The sequence below is a fragment of the Pituophis catenifer genome, unplaced genomic scaffold (genome assembly GCF_029215685.1).
Source record: "Pituophis catenifer annectens isolate HBS135680 unplaced genomic scaffold, rPitCat1.0.hap2 SCAF_2, whole genome shotgun sequence".
NCBI lineage: Eukaryota > Metazoa > Chordata > Lepidosauria > Squamata > Colubridae > Pituophis > Pituophis catenifer.
Genome location: NW_027256882.1, coordinates 250,777,265 through 250,793,525, shown reverse-complemented (window position 1 = coordinate 250,793,525; position 16,261 = coordinate 250,777,265). Strand labels below are relative to the sequence as shown.

Genomic DNA, 16,261 nt, shown 5'->3' with positions numbered 1-16,261 from the left:
GCAAGATTGAAAGATTGAGCTTGCCTTTTACAGGACAAAATTGGAGATGCTATTTCTTATCAAAGTACTTTCAGGTCCCATGGAAATCGCTTATCGTCCTACAACCAATTAAATGAGTTTCTAAAGTTGATTTTTGGTTAAAATATTTAGACATTCTACACTACAAAAACCATACTATTCTCTTGAGAGAGTAAAAAGTTTTATGTAACTGAGATACACTTGAAGTAAAATGGACTTAAAGTAAAAGTGTTTATTTTATTTTATTTTTTTAAAAAAAGAATTAAATGACTTGCTCAAAGTCCTCCAGTGCTGGTACTCAGAAGTTACAGCTGCCATTAGATATCACTGAAATTTTTTCTTTGACTTTCTCTAGAAATAATAGTTTGTTCCTCATTCAAAGACGTACTGAAGTGCTTGTTTGATCTGCCTTCGAATCTGCAATAATATCTGGGGGAGGCTTATATAACACATATGATATGATAGTAAAAATTAGAGAAACTGCTTTGGAACATGCACCTGCAAAAATAAATTAAACAAAAAATAAATTAAACATTGCTGTTAATTTATCTTCTTGCTTTAAGAGGGAAAAAAACACAACCTTCTAAGCTGCCATTATACCAATAGATTTTATATGTATCCTTATCACATGACAATAGGTTGGACCTGCACTGCTTAAAAATCTGAAGAAACAAGGCTTGCAAATTACATAGGAGTTCCCAGCTCCGATCTCTGCCAATTAACACTTTTCTTTGATTAAAACTGCCAATCCATTGGCAGTTTTATGTGTGTAATCAGCCTGTAATTAATTAATATTAAATTGTTTCAATATAAATTTCAAATAATTATGGTTATGGCCTTGAATTGGTTCAGTTAGACAACTTACGAGGTGATCTCTACTATAGGTAGCTCTCAATTTATGACCATAATGGAGCCTCCCATTGCAGTCATAAGTAATTGCAGTCATTAAGTAATATGCCCACATGATTGCCTTGCTCAATGATCACTACTGTGGCCCTCCAAAGTGCTGTCATTAAGTGACTCTGCAGGTCATTAAATGAATGGAGCAAAAGAGGGCAGGAAACTCTGTTCTATGCACAGAAGGAAATTACTTCTCCTCTCCATGCATGGTTGGCTAGGGAATTCTGGGAGTTGAAATCCACCTATTTTAATGTTGCCAATGTTGAGAAACACTGTTTTAGACATTGAAGATCAGAAAACATTGACTCTTTTAACACATATTTTGTTTATATACCAAACCAAAGAAATGAGAGAATAAAGTAAATTATAAAAGTGTAAGCTGATCCTTTCAGCATATTTTCATCATTTTTAAGAAAAACAAAGATACTTACTTATACCAAACAGCAAATATGCCATTTTGGTGTTGTTATAGGTCCAACATGCTCCTTTACGTCCACATCTATCTATAGACCAGAGAGTGCAAGAACTGTCTATTGAGATACCAAAAAGGATCGGGCCAGGAATAGTGCCTGCAAAAGATGGAGTGATACAAAATTATAATAAGATACCAGCTACAGATGACTGAAACTATAAAATAGAAAATAAAGATCTAGAGAGATTTATAAATGTAAACGTGCAAATGATCTCAACAAGAAACCCTTTGCTAAAGTTGTAGACAAATCATTTAGTTATTTTTGCATAAATTTTTAAATGCCTTAAAGTTAGCCATTTTTAGTTCTCCCGCCTACCCCAAGGGTTTCATAAGAGCTAAACCAGGAGTGTCAAATTCAATTACATTGAGGCCCGCATCAGGGTTGTGTTTGACCTCAGGGGGCCGGAGTGGGCATGGCCAGGGTGGGCATGGCCAGCTCAATGTCACTCCTGTCGGGGGCACCTGTGGTGGCCTGAAAACACTGCCAGTGAAAGCAGGCTCCTGAGCTCCGTTTTCGGCTGCCATGGCCACCTGCAACCCTCTGCCAGTGAAAATTGAGCTAGGGAGGGCTGCACATGAACTCCATTTTCACTGGCAGAGAGTTGCAGGACACTGTGGCAGCCAAAAATGGAACTCGGGAGCCCGTGTTGAGTGGCAGTAGCACCATGGGTCAATCCCAGGGGTGAAATGCTCCCGGTTTGGACCAGATCACCTGATCTGGTAGCGATGGAGGTGGGTGGTTCGGAGAACCGGTAGCAAAAATCTCTGCCCCCCGCCCCCCTGATGCCCAGCTGAGCCGTACAACCATCAGAGACTTTTTTTTTTACTTTTAAAAGCATTTTTCCTACAACCTCTTCGGCCAAAAAATACTTTTAAAAGTAAAAAAAAAAGCCTCTGATGATCACGTGGCTCAGCTGGGATCGTCAAAGGCTTTTAAAAGAAAAAAACCTGTTTTTTCTTTTAAATGCCTCTGGCGATCCAAGCTGAGTTGCCTGATCTGCAGAGGTTTTTTAAAAAGCCTCTGCTGATCAGGCAACACAGCTTGGATTGTCAGAGCTTTTTGAAAGCATCAAAGAGGCTGTAGAAAAAATGCTTTTAAAAGTAAAACAAAAAACAAAAATTGGCCACGCCCACCCAGTCACATTACCCCCCACCACCAAGCCATGCCCACAGAACCAGTAGTAACAAATTTTAGATTTCACCACTGGTCGATCCTTCACTGTTTCCAGGGAAGCCCCGCAGGCCAGGTCCAAATACCCCACGGGCCAGATCTGTCCCCCAGGCCTTGAGTTTGACACCCCTGAACTAAACTATACCTCAAAAATCTTCAAAGTGTCTAAAATATTTAAGATGTTGGCAATCTCATTCCTAAATTTTGCAAAGTCTCATCAACAAACAATAACATTTCATGTGGTCTCACATAAAATTGTCCACATTGCAAGTAAGGTGATTTTGTGGTCTCTTCGACATCTCTTTATAGTTTTAAATCTCATTATTGGGGGTGAGTCTAGGCATTAGTTAGGGATGAATGAATCCTTGATGCTTCCTTAACCACTGATGTTCCTCAGGAAATACCTATACCAGTGATGGTGAATCTATGGCATGCGTGCCAGAAGTGGCATGCAGAGCCATCTCTCCAGGCACACTAGCCATTGCCTGTTGCTCTTCCGGTTTCCGGCACTCCCCCAAGCACTCGCGTACTCCCATTTCAGCACTCGGTGCAGAAAAAGGTTTGCCAACACTGACCTATACAGTTTTTCTGATACGCAGTCTCTTTTTATGGAAAGCATAAATTGCTTTCTTCCTGAATTGTGAAATATGTTTTCCTGGCTGCAGTTTGTTTCATAAAAGCTATGTAACTACCAGTGATTGCTTACTTGACCTTTTAACCCTATTCAGAAAATAGATCAGCTTCCTTTTAGAAAATACTATTTTTTTCAGTTAGGTCAAGTCCTAGAATCTGTTCTCCTATTTAACTTCCTCTTCTTCTTCAAGAAAATGTAGCAGAAATGATGCCAGAAATTTCTTGCTGCCTCTGTGCATAGTTTTACTTGGCCCAGTTTTTTGGCCAAGAGAGAAGCTAACACAGCAACATGATTTCATGGAGATTAGAGAAAGCTATACAGGCTTTTGTGACTTGCTTTGGAGAAGAAGAGGATGTGACTAAGAAGGCTACTTACAAACTGAGATCTTTGAAAATAAAGAATGTATGCTATAGAATTATAACATATTGTAGTAAAATTGTATTGTATAGCTTGACATTTTCTTATAAGGAGCAAAATGAGAAGGATAATATATTTTGGGGATGAGAAAAAAAAACTATCTTCCTGTTTTTAGCAGCTTCGTATAAAGCAATGAATAGGAAAAAATGGAAACTTAGGCTAAAAGTTCTCAATGAAGGATTTTCAGACAAATACATGATGGTCAAAGCAACCAGGAAGGGATGGATTTCCAATAATAATAGTGAAAACTGGAATAGTTCTCTCTCTACTATAATCCTCATAGTACCCAATAGATCAAAACAATGGCAATATTGTAATAAACTATTATTCATGTGTACTTTGAAGGAAAAAAAAGTCAACAGGAAGGACTCTCAGATTTTTGGTCAAATTTGATCTGCCACTTAAATCAGGGGTGGACTTCAAAAAATTTAGCAAGGGGTTCTCTGCCCGGTTGCTGGGTGGGTGTGGCCATGGTGGACATGGCCTAGTCAGCCTCCTACATCACGGTGGGGGGGACGGGACATTTTTGTTCTCCCCAGGCTCCGGAGGCCCTCTGGAGGCCGGAAACGGGCCCGTTTCTGGCCTTCCTGAACTTCCTGAACTTCCGGTAGGCCCATTTTTTGCCTGTGCACCTCCTGCACTAACCTGCATCCAAAATGGGGTGTGTGGGGACTCCTGAGAGGGGAGGGGAGGGGTGGGCGGGGCCAGCCAGGAGTGGGATTTGGGGGTCTTCCAAACTACACAGAATCTTAGCTAGAGGTTCTCCCAAACCCCTGCGAACCCCCAGCAACCCATCCCTGCCTTAAATCTATAGTTCTTAGACTGACATTATTCCTACCATGAAAGCTCTTTTGTCAAGCTTTAAACTTACCTAAAAGTCGTAGAAAGAGCATATGAACACCCAAAGCAAACGATCTGTGATTTTCTGGCACACATCTGTAAATCAAAGTTGGTTTACCATTTAATATGATATATGCCATCTTTCAACAGATACTATGATATGATTGCTATTGTTTTAACTATGCAATGTATTTCTTGAAAATGCAAGATTAAAACAGAAGACAAAACTAATACTATAAGTTATTAAAAATGTAGATAGTGATTCAAGAAAATGTTAACATAGCGACTTTCCAGTCATTTTTCTTCTGATCATTGTCATTTTGAAATCAAATTTCTATTTACTTCTTCATCCTTAAAATGAAAAATGCTTTTTAAAAAACAATAAACAATTTTCATACTACACAAGAGTTCTATAACACAACACATGGACACAGACACCAAGGGATATATGAATAGGGCCAGAAGAAATGGTAGAATAAAAGTTAGAAATAACAAAATTGACAAAATGTGCACCATGAGGTATATCATGACACAAACTTTATCCATAAGATCCTGTAGTACAATTATAAAAGAGTAGGGCAGGACTTATAACAATACAACATATATTGTTTTGCCATCACTGTGGTAAGAAATGGATGTGTTCTCTGAGGTACTTTTGACTATTTAGGCTGCCAGCATGAACTCTATGCAGAAATTTATCATTGTACTTGTTCAACCAATTATTGTTGAATATATCTATGTAATAAGAAAGAAGAAAATCAGTGCATCTACTCTATTTCAAAATCTCCATCTCAATAGATTAAAAGAAAAACCATCTTCAGGGGAAATATCACCATAGAGACATTATGCAAGACTATTATCCTGATGGTTAGAACAGTTAATCAGTTTAATGACTTGCCTCCAAAAGTTGTGGGTGCTCTCCAACGCTGGAGGTTTTTAAGAAGAGGACCGACAACCATTTGTCTGAAATGGTATAGAAATTCCTGCTTGAGCAGGAGGTGGGCCTAGGAGACCTCCAAGGTCCCTTCCAACTCTTGTTATTTTATTATTCTTTTTGGTTACATTTTAATTCTTAGCTGTAGTTAGAAATTAGTATTCTGTTTGAATATATTCAGCTCAATATTTCAAACAGCTGGACATCCCAGTACTTTTGTGGGGGATCTACTGCATTCTTGAACACTTTCTTCAGCACTGGGTTGTCAATTTAATTTCCCAGAATGCCCTAGCACCTGGAATCAGACTCAGGTTTTCTCATTTGCATATTATGGAAATAATTTCTTCACTGTACAAATAGTTTGGTGTGTTTGCAAAGGGATGGTGGAAGAAACAAGTTCATGTTTTTTTTTTAAAAAAAGAATTCCTATACTGTATTGCATTTTACAAAATTTAAAAAAGATAAAAGCAGCATTATAACTACCTGAGAATGGCCACAGTTGTTGGTGTAACTGCCATAAAAGTAAAAACAACCGCAAAAAAGAAGAAGCTAAGGAACCAAGGCAGGACTGTGCACTTAGATTTACATTTTCCAGAAGTGGCCCCATGGAAGGTATTCTCAATTTCAAATATGGGATTCCCAACACAGGAACAATTGCTGTAGTGCTATAAATAGTGCATTCAAAAATACAGATAAATAAAATAAGTAACTAATTTGTCCAAAATTAATTGAAAATTCATTCGACAGCAAAATAAATCGATTTCAAAGTGTTACAGATATACACAGACAACATATAGCAAGATTGAATAACTAACTATTCAGCCAGTTGTAAAATATAAATTGTTCTTGTAGCAAGAGAGTTCTATTTCTAAAAGTAATTGTGGAACATTTGGTGATCATGGATCTATCTTCATATCAAAATATATGTTCAGCCAGTTCAGTGGCCCTTAAATAAACCAATTGCACCACATCTAAATTCTAGGTATGATATCCATTTCCGTATGTGGATCTTTTCTTTAAAATCCAAATAGCTGTTCTTCTGTTGTCCGCTTTGCAATTACGTCAACAGAGAATATTAAGAATACATTAAATTCCTGGTATTTTCTGAGCTTGGTTGCAGTTGTTTGGTTACCAAGCTACAGGAAAACAACCAAATTTAGATCAAGAAGCCAATAGTTCAACACTGAGTCACATATTATTCTCTGCTAAACTGAAATAAAATGTTGCAGCTCCTAATATAATTGCTCTTATTCATTGTTTAGTCTAGCTAGTCATGCCATCACTGAAGATAGATATTTCATTTGTCTACCTATGCCCAGTGGTGAAATCTAAAATTTGTTACTACTGGCTTGGTGGTGGGGGGGTAATGTGACTGGGTGAGCGTGGCCAATTTTATTTTTACTTTTACTTTTAAAACCATTTTTACATGTAAAACCATGTAAAAAAATGCTTTCAAAAGGCTCTGATGATCCCAGCTGAGTTGTCTGATCGTCAGAGCCATTTAAAAGAAAAAACTTTTTTTCTTTAAAATGGCTCTGACGATCCAAGCTGAATTGCCTGATTGGCAGGCAACTCAGCTGGGATCGTCAGAGCTGGGATCATCAGAGCTTGGATCGTCAGAGCCATTTAAAAGAAAAAAAGCCTCTGATGATTGTGCGGCTCAGCTGGGCATGGGGGGCAGGGGCAGGGATTTTTGCTACTGGTTCTCTGAACTGCCCGCCGCCATCGCTACCTACTTGCCCGAACCGGTCCGAACCAGGAGCATTTCACCCCTGCCTATGCCCCCTTGTTACTGTCTGGGTTTCTTGTCTGTTTTATTTTCCCATGTAGTCCAACTTAGCTACAGACTTGCCCAAACATCAATGGTTTGCTAATGATACTATTTTGATAATGATAACAATTTGGTTTATTTTTCAAAGCACCAGAAGGCAAGACAAGAAACAAAGGATGGGAACTAATCAAGGAGAAAAACAACCTGGAATTAAGGAGAAACTTCCTAAAAGTGAGGACAATTAACCAGTGGACAGCTTGCTACCAGAAGTTGTGGGTGCTTCATCACTGGAGGTTTTAAAGAAGAGACTGGACAGTCACTTGTTTGAAACGGTATAGGTTCTCCTATACCAAAGTCCCTTCCAGCTCTATTCTGATTGATACATTTAAACAAGGAACATGGCTAAATCATTTTTAACATTGGGAACTTAGATTTGATGTAGAGTGAGCAACCTCTTTCATAACATAAAGTGGCCTTACCTTTGTTCCATGCTTCTGAGGAACAACAGCAGTACATCCTGCATAACATGGAGAAAAATACTGGACTTCATCTGCACCACAGATGGGCAAAAAGTCTGAACGCAAACATCTACAATGGGCATTGCAGGGTGCTGTTAAGTTTAATAACGTACCTGTCCTGAAACAGAGAAATAATATATAGATGAAATGAATAAACTTTCCATAATAGCGTGTTGTCATTCATTAATAACAATGAACAATTGGAGCTAAATATTTCTAAAGTCACTGCAATGTGCGTGCGAGGATTTCTTAAAAAATTATATTCTTCATTTCATAAAGAAATGGGAGACTACTGAAGTTCATGGAGATGATTTCTAGGTAGCCCTTGACTTATGATGGCAATTGAGACTGGAATTTTTATTGATAAGCAACGTAGTCATAAAACATAATGTCACATGACCATACTACTTAGCAATGACAATACCTACAGTCCATCTTGTTATTGTTAAGTGAGGATCATGAATCATTAAGTGAGCATCTCTCACAATTTCCTACTGGCTTCCAACAAGCAAACTCAGTGGAGAAGCCACCAGGAAGTTGCAAGTCTCAGGCAGTTAGCAAAGCAGGCCAGCAAGCAGCTGGTGGCTGCTGCAAGATGGGGGCAAGAGGATGAATTGGTGGCTGGGAAGGTGTGGCATGAGTGAGGCAGGGCTTGGGATAACTGCTGCTGGGTGGGAGACAGTGCATAAGGATCTGCAAATAGCCAGAGAGGCCAAAACGAGCACAGGAACGCTCGCAAGAGGGGCGTAAGAGTATGTGGGTGGCAGGGGAGGCATGGCATGAACATAGTGGAGATTGGAGTGGCTACTGCTGGGTGGAGGAGAGTGTGTGAAGGTGGACGTATGGCTGGGAAAGTTTGGAGTGAGTGCAGCAAGGTTCAGGGAGAGTATGTTGATGTGGGAGACATACCTGAGCACTTGCAACCCTTCCTTTTCCAATAGGAAAGCCAGCAGGGAAGGTCACAAATGGTGATCATATGATCACTGCAACTGTCATAAGTACAAACCAGTTGCCAAGTGTCCAGATTGTGATCACATGACTGTGGGTATACAGGTACAACAGTTCATTTAGTGACCATTCAAAGTTACAACAGAACTGAAAAAAGTGACTTGGGACAATTTTTCACACTTACGACCATTTCAACATTGCCAAAACTCAGATGCTTGGCAACTGGCTATTATTTATGAGGGTTGCAGTGTCCCAATGATTACCTTTGCTAATCTTCAGACAAGCAAGTCAATGGGGAAGCCAGATTCACTTAACAACCATGTTACTAAGTTAACAATGGCAGTGATTCAATTTAACATCTGTGGCAAGAAAGGTCGTGAAATGGAGCAAAATTCACTTAACAAATGTTTTGCTTAGCAACATAAAATTTTGGGCTCAATTTTGGACTACTGGTATTGGGACAGCTTTTAACTCCCACCTGTTCAGCTTTGAATGGATGCTGAAGAAGGGATTGTTAACTGAGCACTACCTGTAGTGTCATTGGGAATGTGGACTAATTTACAAAACAAGCATGTGAATGAAAAGTGAATTGATTCACAAAAACAATAAGCTCTGATGATGTATAATGAATAGTTGTAGTTGTTTTATTTGTCTTATGTCTTCTACTTTTTCTTATTTGTTTTCTATGCTTTGCATGATACCACTTTTCTCATAAAGACAATGTGATGGAAATATATCCATCACATAAAATATAATACTGTTTTCATCAACATCAATATGAACAATTTTGATTTTATGTTTATCTTATGTTATCTCTGAGATGTATAAAAATATAAAACATAAAATGAATTCTGAAGATTTGATTTAATTCACCATCTTGTGGCCCTTAAATATTTTAACATATACTTTTAATCATATACTTGCCCATTATATGTTTCAGAAACACCAGCAAATGGTTCATTCCCACATTTAGCAAATGCAAACACCATATTTAATAGCAGCGCCAGCACACAAGTAGCAATAATAAACTTGATTATAGTTTTGCAATTCATTTGCAGCTTGGAAATTAAGGTACCACTTATGATTTGGCCAATTGCTGCTCCTGGGATTAAGACAAGTCCTAAAAAGAAAATAAAGGAAAACAGTTATCAAAGTAATAATTTCACTTAAAATAAAACAATACTACTAAATTTACTACTAAAAAGAGAACTAAACACATTTATATTATTGTTATAGTAAACAGTCATTCTTTTACTTTTCTCTCTCTCGCTGCATGTTTTATTTTTTATGAATTATGACTAAAACAGAAATAGGTTTGGAATGCTAATCTGTGGAAAAAATACATTTTCCTGCAGTTACTACAGTTACTTATATAGCTGTGTCACACAAACAAGCTTAGCATATCTATATGACTGAGTCAATTTATTTATTTATTTATTTTTAAATTAAGCCAATTTCAAGATTTATATGACACACTCAGTGGTGGACTGCTACCAGTTCGAACCAGTTTGGGTGAACCGGTAGTTCCAACAGCGGCTGGGCCTACCCAGCCACTCTGGCACTATCATGTCCTGTATAATCGCTGGTTTTTCGATGCCGCACACATGTGTGGAAGGTCACATTTTTCATACACATGCACAGAAGGTTGCATGAGTGCGCTCTCACATTTTCGATTCTGAGCAAACCAGTTGTTACAGTATGTGACGCCCATCCCCTTCACTTCATATAATGATGCCACTGATACTGGTTGTGTCGCGGGATTACACATGTGTAAATCAGCTTTCAGACATAAAATGCCCAAGGTTGTACAACTCTGATCCTCTGTGATCATATCTGTATTTCTTCTATGACTGGCATGTTCTCTTACTCAGTAGCATGTTCCTGATTTTAAGTACAAGAAAGCAGGTGGAAAGAGCAGCTGGAGGCAGTTCCAGGCTCCTTACCTTCCATTCAAGATGGCATCCCAGTAAACCAATTATTAATCAAGGGTCTCAAACAATTTGACTTTGACTATTACACCAGAAAGAAAGACAAATGGTTCTTCCTGCAATGTCACCTAAGGCCCCCTCCATTCCCTGGAGCCATCTTTCAAACAGGCATCACAATCAGGAAGGTTCAAGAGCCAGAAAGAATCTGACTGCCTGCATGGAGTACCAACTCTTCTTCCCAATGAAGTGGTAGATTCTCAAATTATAAGTATCCATTTTACGTGAGATTTCTTTCTTTGTGGGAAACCAATCCAAGTAGAAGCCACAATATACAGTAAATTGCATCCTAAGAGACATTACCTTTCTATCTGCTGCCTCATATATAGATTTGAGTTTTATGGGGACGATCTGCTGAACAGTTTCTGACACTTTTTTTTTTAGAAACTGCATCTTTTTCTCAATTTGATTACCATAAAGGAAAGGCAAGCTTGGAAATAAATATTTAAACTAATTAGGAAAATCCTGTTATAACCATAAAGCAAAAACCAATTCTGAAATTGTTAGGACCTACTTGAAACATTTTATCAACTGAGGATCCAGGCTTCCTACACTTCCTACCCTGACTCTGGAATGGGACAACTTGCCACAACTAACTCATTGCCACCAATTCACCATGGCTAGCTTGCCATGGTCAACTCGCTGAAGCACAACTTGCTGGTGGACAATTTAACAATTCTATTTAATTATTTAAAATAAATAAAAAAATATTTTAATTTTTTGCTATTCACATTTCATTCTGTCCCTCTTTTTGCATCCTTTCTTCAATGATTCTATTCCACTATTTCTTTGATATTAGTGTAACTCTTCTCTTGCAGCGAATTGGCCATGGCAAGTTGTCCTGCTGTGAGTTGGCCATGGTAAATTGGCCGTGAATTGTCATAGACACCCCTCCCCCCCGAATCAGTGCCCCTCAAGGGATAAATAACCTGAAGAACATTAAATATTGCTTGGATTCCCAAATTATTCTGAATTTATCAAAGAAAAAAAATTACCAGATATAAAATTCACAGAATTCAATAGGATATTTTCTAGTAAAATTCTTAAAACCCTAGTCTGTCTTTCCATTGTTTAGTTTTCTTTTTTTCCAAGTATTAAATCCCATCATTAACAAAATTAAAAGGGTGTTTGTGTAGAATGAATCAAATACATTACCTCCTAAAGTAGCTGAATAGCTAGATGTAAATCCAAACTGATTTTCTATAAATTTGGGTAAGAAAGTTGCAAAACCAGTAGCGACTAAAGCTTCTAATGCAGCTGCTATTACAAGATACATCAATACGGGATTCCTCAGCAGCATCTAGAAACAGAAGTTTAGTTAAGTTCTTAAATCAATGTTACATTACATATATAGCAGGGGTGAAATGTAAAATTTGCTACTACCGGTTCTATGGGTATGGTTTGGTGGTGGTGGGGTAATGTGATTGGATGGGTGTGGCCAACTTTTTTTATTTTTTAACTTTTCAAAGCATTTTTTCTAATGCTTTGAAAAGCCTCTGCCTGGGATCGTGAGAGAGGCTTTTTAAAAAATACCTCTCCGCTGATCAGGCAACTCAACTGGGATCATCAGAGACTTTTCAAAGCATTTTTTTTACCACCTCTTCAGCCAAGAGGTTGCAGAAAAAAATGCTTTGAAAAGCCTCTGACTATCCCAGCTGAGCCGCGTGATCATCAGAGGCATTTTTTTTTTAATTTTAAAAGCATTTTTTCGTCAGAAGAGGTTGTAGTTGTAGTTTAGCCAGAGTTTTTCTTAGCATCCATGACAATAATCCCACACAAATTTATACACATACATTTATACAAAGAATTGCATTAGCTCAATATTTTTATCTTCTTTCTTCCTGTTCTATTTGGTTTTAAAAATCCAGCAAGTTGTGAGCCTTAGAGCTATCACAGTCTTGACAAATCTCTTAGAATAGAGTCTCAACTGTTTCATCACAAAAGGTGGTTACTTCAGAACTCAAATATTGAAATGTGTAGAAATCTGGTTCACAGGCCACAAACAAGTTGTCGGAGGTTTCTTTTTTATAAATATATGTTTTATAAATATAGTTTGGCTGGTTTGACACCACTGCATGCATGAAAACAGAAAAATGTTGGTCATTTCCTCATCTAGGCACAGCATATCGACTGAGCCAGGATATTAGATGGAGTTACCCCCTTGTAATAACTTAGTAAGATTAAGATATCATTGCCTGTTTTCTTGAACAGAAGCTTTTACTGGCACCAGTTGCAGTAAGAAATCATCATGAGGCACAATTATCCTTGTAATGATGAAAACAGCCAACGGCTATGATTTCTATCAAGGCTTGCAGGGGCATGGAAGGAAATGAGATGAAACTGTCAAACTCATCCCTTAGCTGGTACTTAATTTTAAAATCATTTAATTTAGTATCTAACCGGCCCTCAAGAAGTGGTGAAAACAAACATTATTAGCTACTGATGAGGTGGCCATAAACTGGAACAGGCAATTAGAGCTGTTGATGTAATCTGCAAAGATATACTGGGTAATAAAAGTTATTATTCATGGTTAATACATTTATCCTTTATTATGCTTTTTACTTATCTTTTTTTCAAATAATGTGTCTTAGTGATCAAATATCCATTTAAAATCAAAGGATAATTGAATTTTAGAGCTGCAAGAGGTCTTGGGGTGGCATTTAGTTCAGTCTTTTGCTTAAAGCACCATTTACAGTTCAGGAATCTTGCAACACACTATCCTTAACAGATGGTCTTTATTTAAATGCCTTACAACTTTCTGAGGTAATTTATTCCACTCCAACTAGATCTTCCCATTAGGAATGTGCACTAATGAAGAGCAACTGTATTCCCAATGCCAACTCCTCTGGCACTTGTCAGAAGCTTTGGCCTATGTTTTGGTTTGGTTTGAGATCTTTTTTAAAAAAAAAATTAAAAAATAAGAAATTATATCTGCAAGTAAACTCTCAGGTTCTAGCATCATTTTGATTTCCAAACAATACTTATCAACCTCGTATTGGCTCTATAGGCATACTTAGGAAATAAGAATGGATGACTGCAATACCTCAGTGTTTTGTTTGGAAGTGTGACTACTTCCCAGAAAAAAAAAAAACTATAAAGGTTTTGAATTGATAGAGTTTTATCTATGGGATGACAGATAATGGGGAGCAATCTCATCAGGTTTGTTTGTTTGTTTTGTAGTTAATGAGTATTTTGTGATTGGACACATTTTTGTGGCAGCTGTTTTTATAGCACACATATGTTGTTGAAAATCCAAACATCTATCAGCTCAAAAGGCAGGGGTGTTGTGCTTAAGCCTTTCAAACAGAAGCAATCTGCACCACCCTCACCCATCAATAATCTGTCCAACAACAGACCTTGCAATTAGGCATTTCTTCTTAACACTTTGCCAAATCTGCTTCCCTATTAGTTCCATTCATTGGTTTTAGAGCTCACTTCTAGAATCATATAAAACAACTCTGTTCCATCTTCTCCATAAAAAGTCTTCAGACATTTGAAGGTCACTGTCATGTTGTCCCTTAATCTTCTCTATTTAAATTTCACCAATTCATCATAGATCTCATTGTTCTAATTGACAATCACTTTTGCCTAAACCTCAGTTACATATAAAACATGACCGTGGGCTTGAATTATATGCACATATATACAAAGCCACGATGAGACTTGAAGCAACTTAGGAGCAGCATGTTCATTTCCTTCTCAAAGCATCTTATACAAATACAATTCTCCTTCCTCTTATTGTTCTTTGCCAATTAAAAATCAATATTCAAATAAGTGATAGTAGCACAGGTGAGGAAATCTACACTACTGAAATTGATGTTTGAATCTGACTTTAATCATTTATTGCTTTGAACGTAAAGTACTTCCTTATCTAACCATTTCAAACATTGAATAATGCTATTACCCTTGTTGCATTCTGTTAATGAGGCCTTGCAAGTATTATTGACACAATGACTCCCAGATTCAAATTAACTACAGATATTGATTTAAATATGTGGCTTTTGTTACCCAGAGAATCATAAGAAGTACTGCCTTATCTAACCATTTCAAACATTGAATAATGCTATTACCCTTGTTGCATTCTGTTAATGAGGCCTTGCAAGTATTATTGACACAATGACTCCCAGATTCAAATTAACTACAGATATTGATTTAAATATGTGGCTTTTGTTACCCAGAGAATCATAAGAAAGTCCTTAATACTCCTCCCAGTATATTCACACATCTGTTTTCCACTATGATGTGCTTCAGAAATCTTCTCTGCTCGTATTTTGCTTGTACCTAGAAAAAGAAATAATTTACTTTTGACAAAAAGCAATTGTAATTGCAAGAAGTACATACATTTTGTGGAAATCAGCTGTAATTTTAAATGTTTAGTCAAGTAACTTTAGTAAGTCTGTCTGCTTGGACACAAATCTGTAAAAATCAAAGCCTCTCTGGGAGTCTCTGGAGGCTGCGGAAAGCAAAAAAAGTCACTTCCTGTCCCACCAGGAGTTGGGAAATGGGCTGTTTCAGGCCTCCAAGGGAATGGGGAAGGCTGTTTTTGCCCTCCCCAGATGCATAGAGAGGATCTGGAGCCAGGTGAGAAAGAAAAACGGGCCTTCCCCACCCCCCCAGGCCCTCCAGAGGCAGGAAACAGCTTGTTTCCCTACTTCTGGTGGGCTCAGAAGGCCCAAAAATCAGCTGGCTGGTGCGCGCATGCACACCAGAGCTAAGCTGGTGTGCCCACTGATATGGCTACGTGTGCCACCTGTGGCACACATGCCATAGGTTCGCTATCACGGCCATAAGTCATTGAGTTATAATAGCATTTATTCCTACCAGCTGTAATGAAGTAGGATTGGCTAATATCCAAAAATGGATTGAGTCTCCCTCTCCCTGTTCAACCGGTTTTGTCTACTGAAAAGTAGAAATGGGGATTTCGAAACAAAGCTTTGCCTTAAAGAACTTTGATTTTGTACCACAGGAAAATTCTGCCTTAGCTCAGGACATCATGAAGGGACTTCTCGGATCTTTTTGAAAGATTGATTCTTGTAATTTATTTTTTCAAACATTGGTTAAATAATAAGATATATAAAAAAGGATCTTCTTATCAAAGATTGAAAAACTACCAAGTTTTTGCTCATATATCCTTATTTTTATTGCTATTCAATACATATGTTGTCTTAGAAATAAGTGTCTGGATTTCATTGGTCTACATCCAACTGATCAATGTGCTTCTCTTAGTAATTGCCTTGTCTTCTCTCTCTCTCTCTCTCTCTTTTTTTAGAGTACGCCTTATTACTTTGTACCCAATGCTCCTCATACAATTATACTACTGCAGTAAGAATAATTTAAAACTGTGATGAGCTATATGAAAGTTTCAAATTCCAGAATATTTATTACAGTACAATCCATTCATTCATTCTGTATTGTTTTACACTATAACTTTAGGAATCCCAACAATTTATCTAAGGCTCAATAATATTATGCTAATTACTTATTTTAGAATACTTATTTACCTGGCAAATGCTTTGGGAAATATGAAAATGGTGCTACTAAAAGGCATGTAGAGAAGCTGCATATCACAAAGGCTATCCACCATGCTCCAACCCAGCGGGGATCTTCTGGAGTGAGGTCTACACTAGAATAATATTATTTAGTGAACGCATAT

General features: G+C 37.7%; 1 protein-coding gene across 1 annotated transcript in view; it reads right to left on the bottom strand.

Moving 5' to 3' along the window:
• Positions 1-394: 394 nt before the first annotated feature.
• SLCO4C1 (solute carrier organic anion transporter family member 4C1) overlaps positions 395-16,261 on the bottom strand; it is a 34,407-nt gene continuing 18,540 nt past the window's right edge. The window contains exons 5-13 of the mRNA XM_070938760.1: positions 16,110-16,231; positions 14,783-14,889; positions 11,764-11,908; positions 9,548-9,743; positions 7,637-7,793; positions 5,870-6,051; positions 4,484-4,548; positions 1,350-1,487; positions 395-516 (exon numbers count right to left, since the gene is read on the bottom strand). Of these exons, the coding sequence (XP_070794861.1) occupies positions 395-516; positions 1,350-1,487; positions 4,484-4,548; positions 5,870-6,051; positions 7,637-7,793; positions 9,548-9,743; positions 11,764-11,908; positions 14,783-14,889; positions 16,110-16,231 (1,234 nt within the window). The remainder of the gene's footprint in view (positions 517-1,349; positions 1,488-4,483; positions 4,549-5,869; positions 6,052-7,636; positions 7,794-9,547; positions 9,744-11,763; positions 11,909-14,782; positions 14,890-16,109; positions 16,232-16,261) is intronic.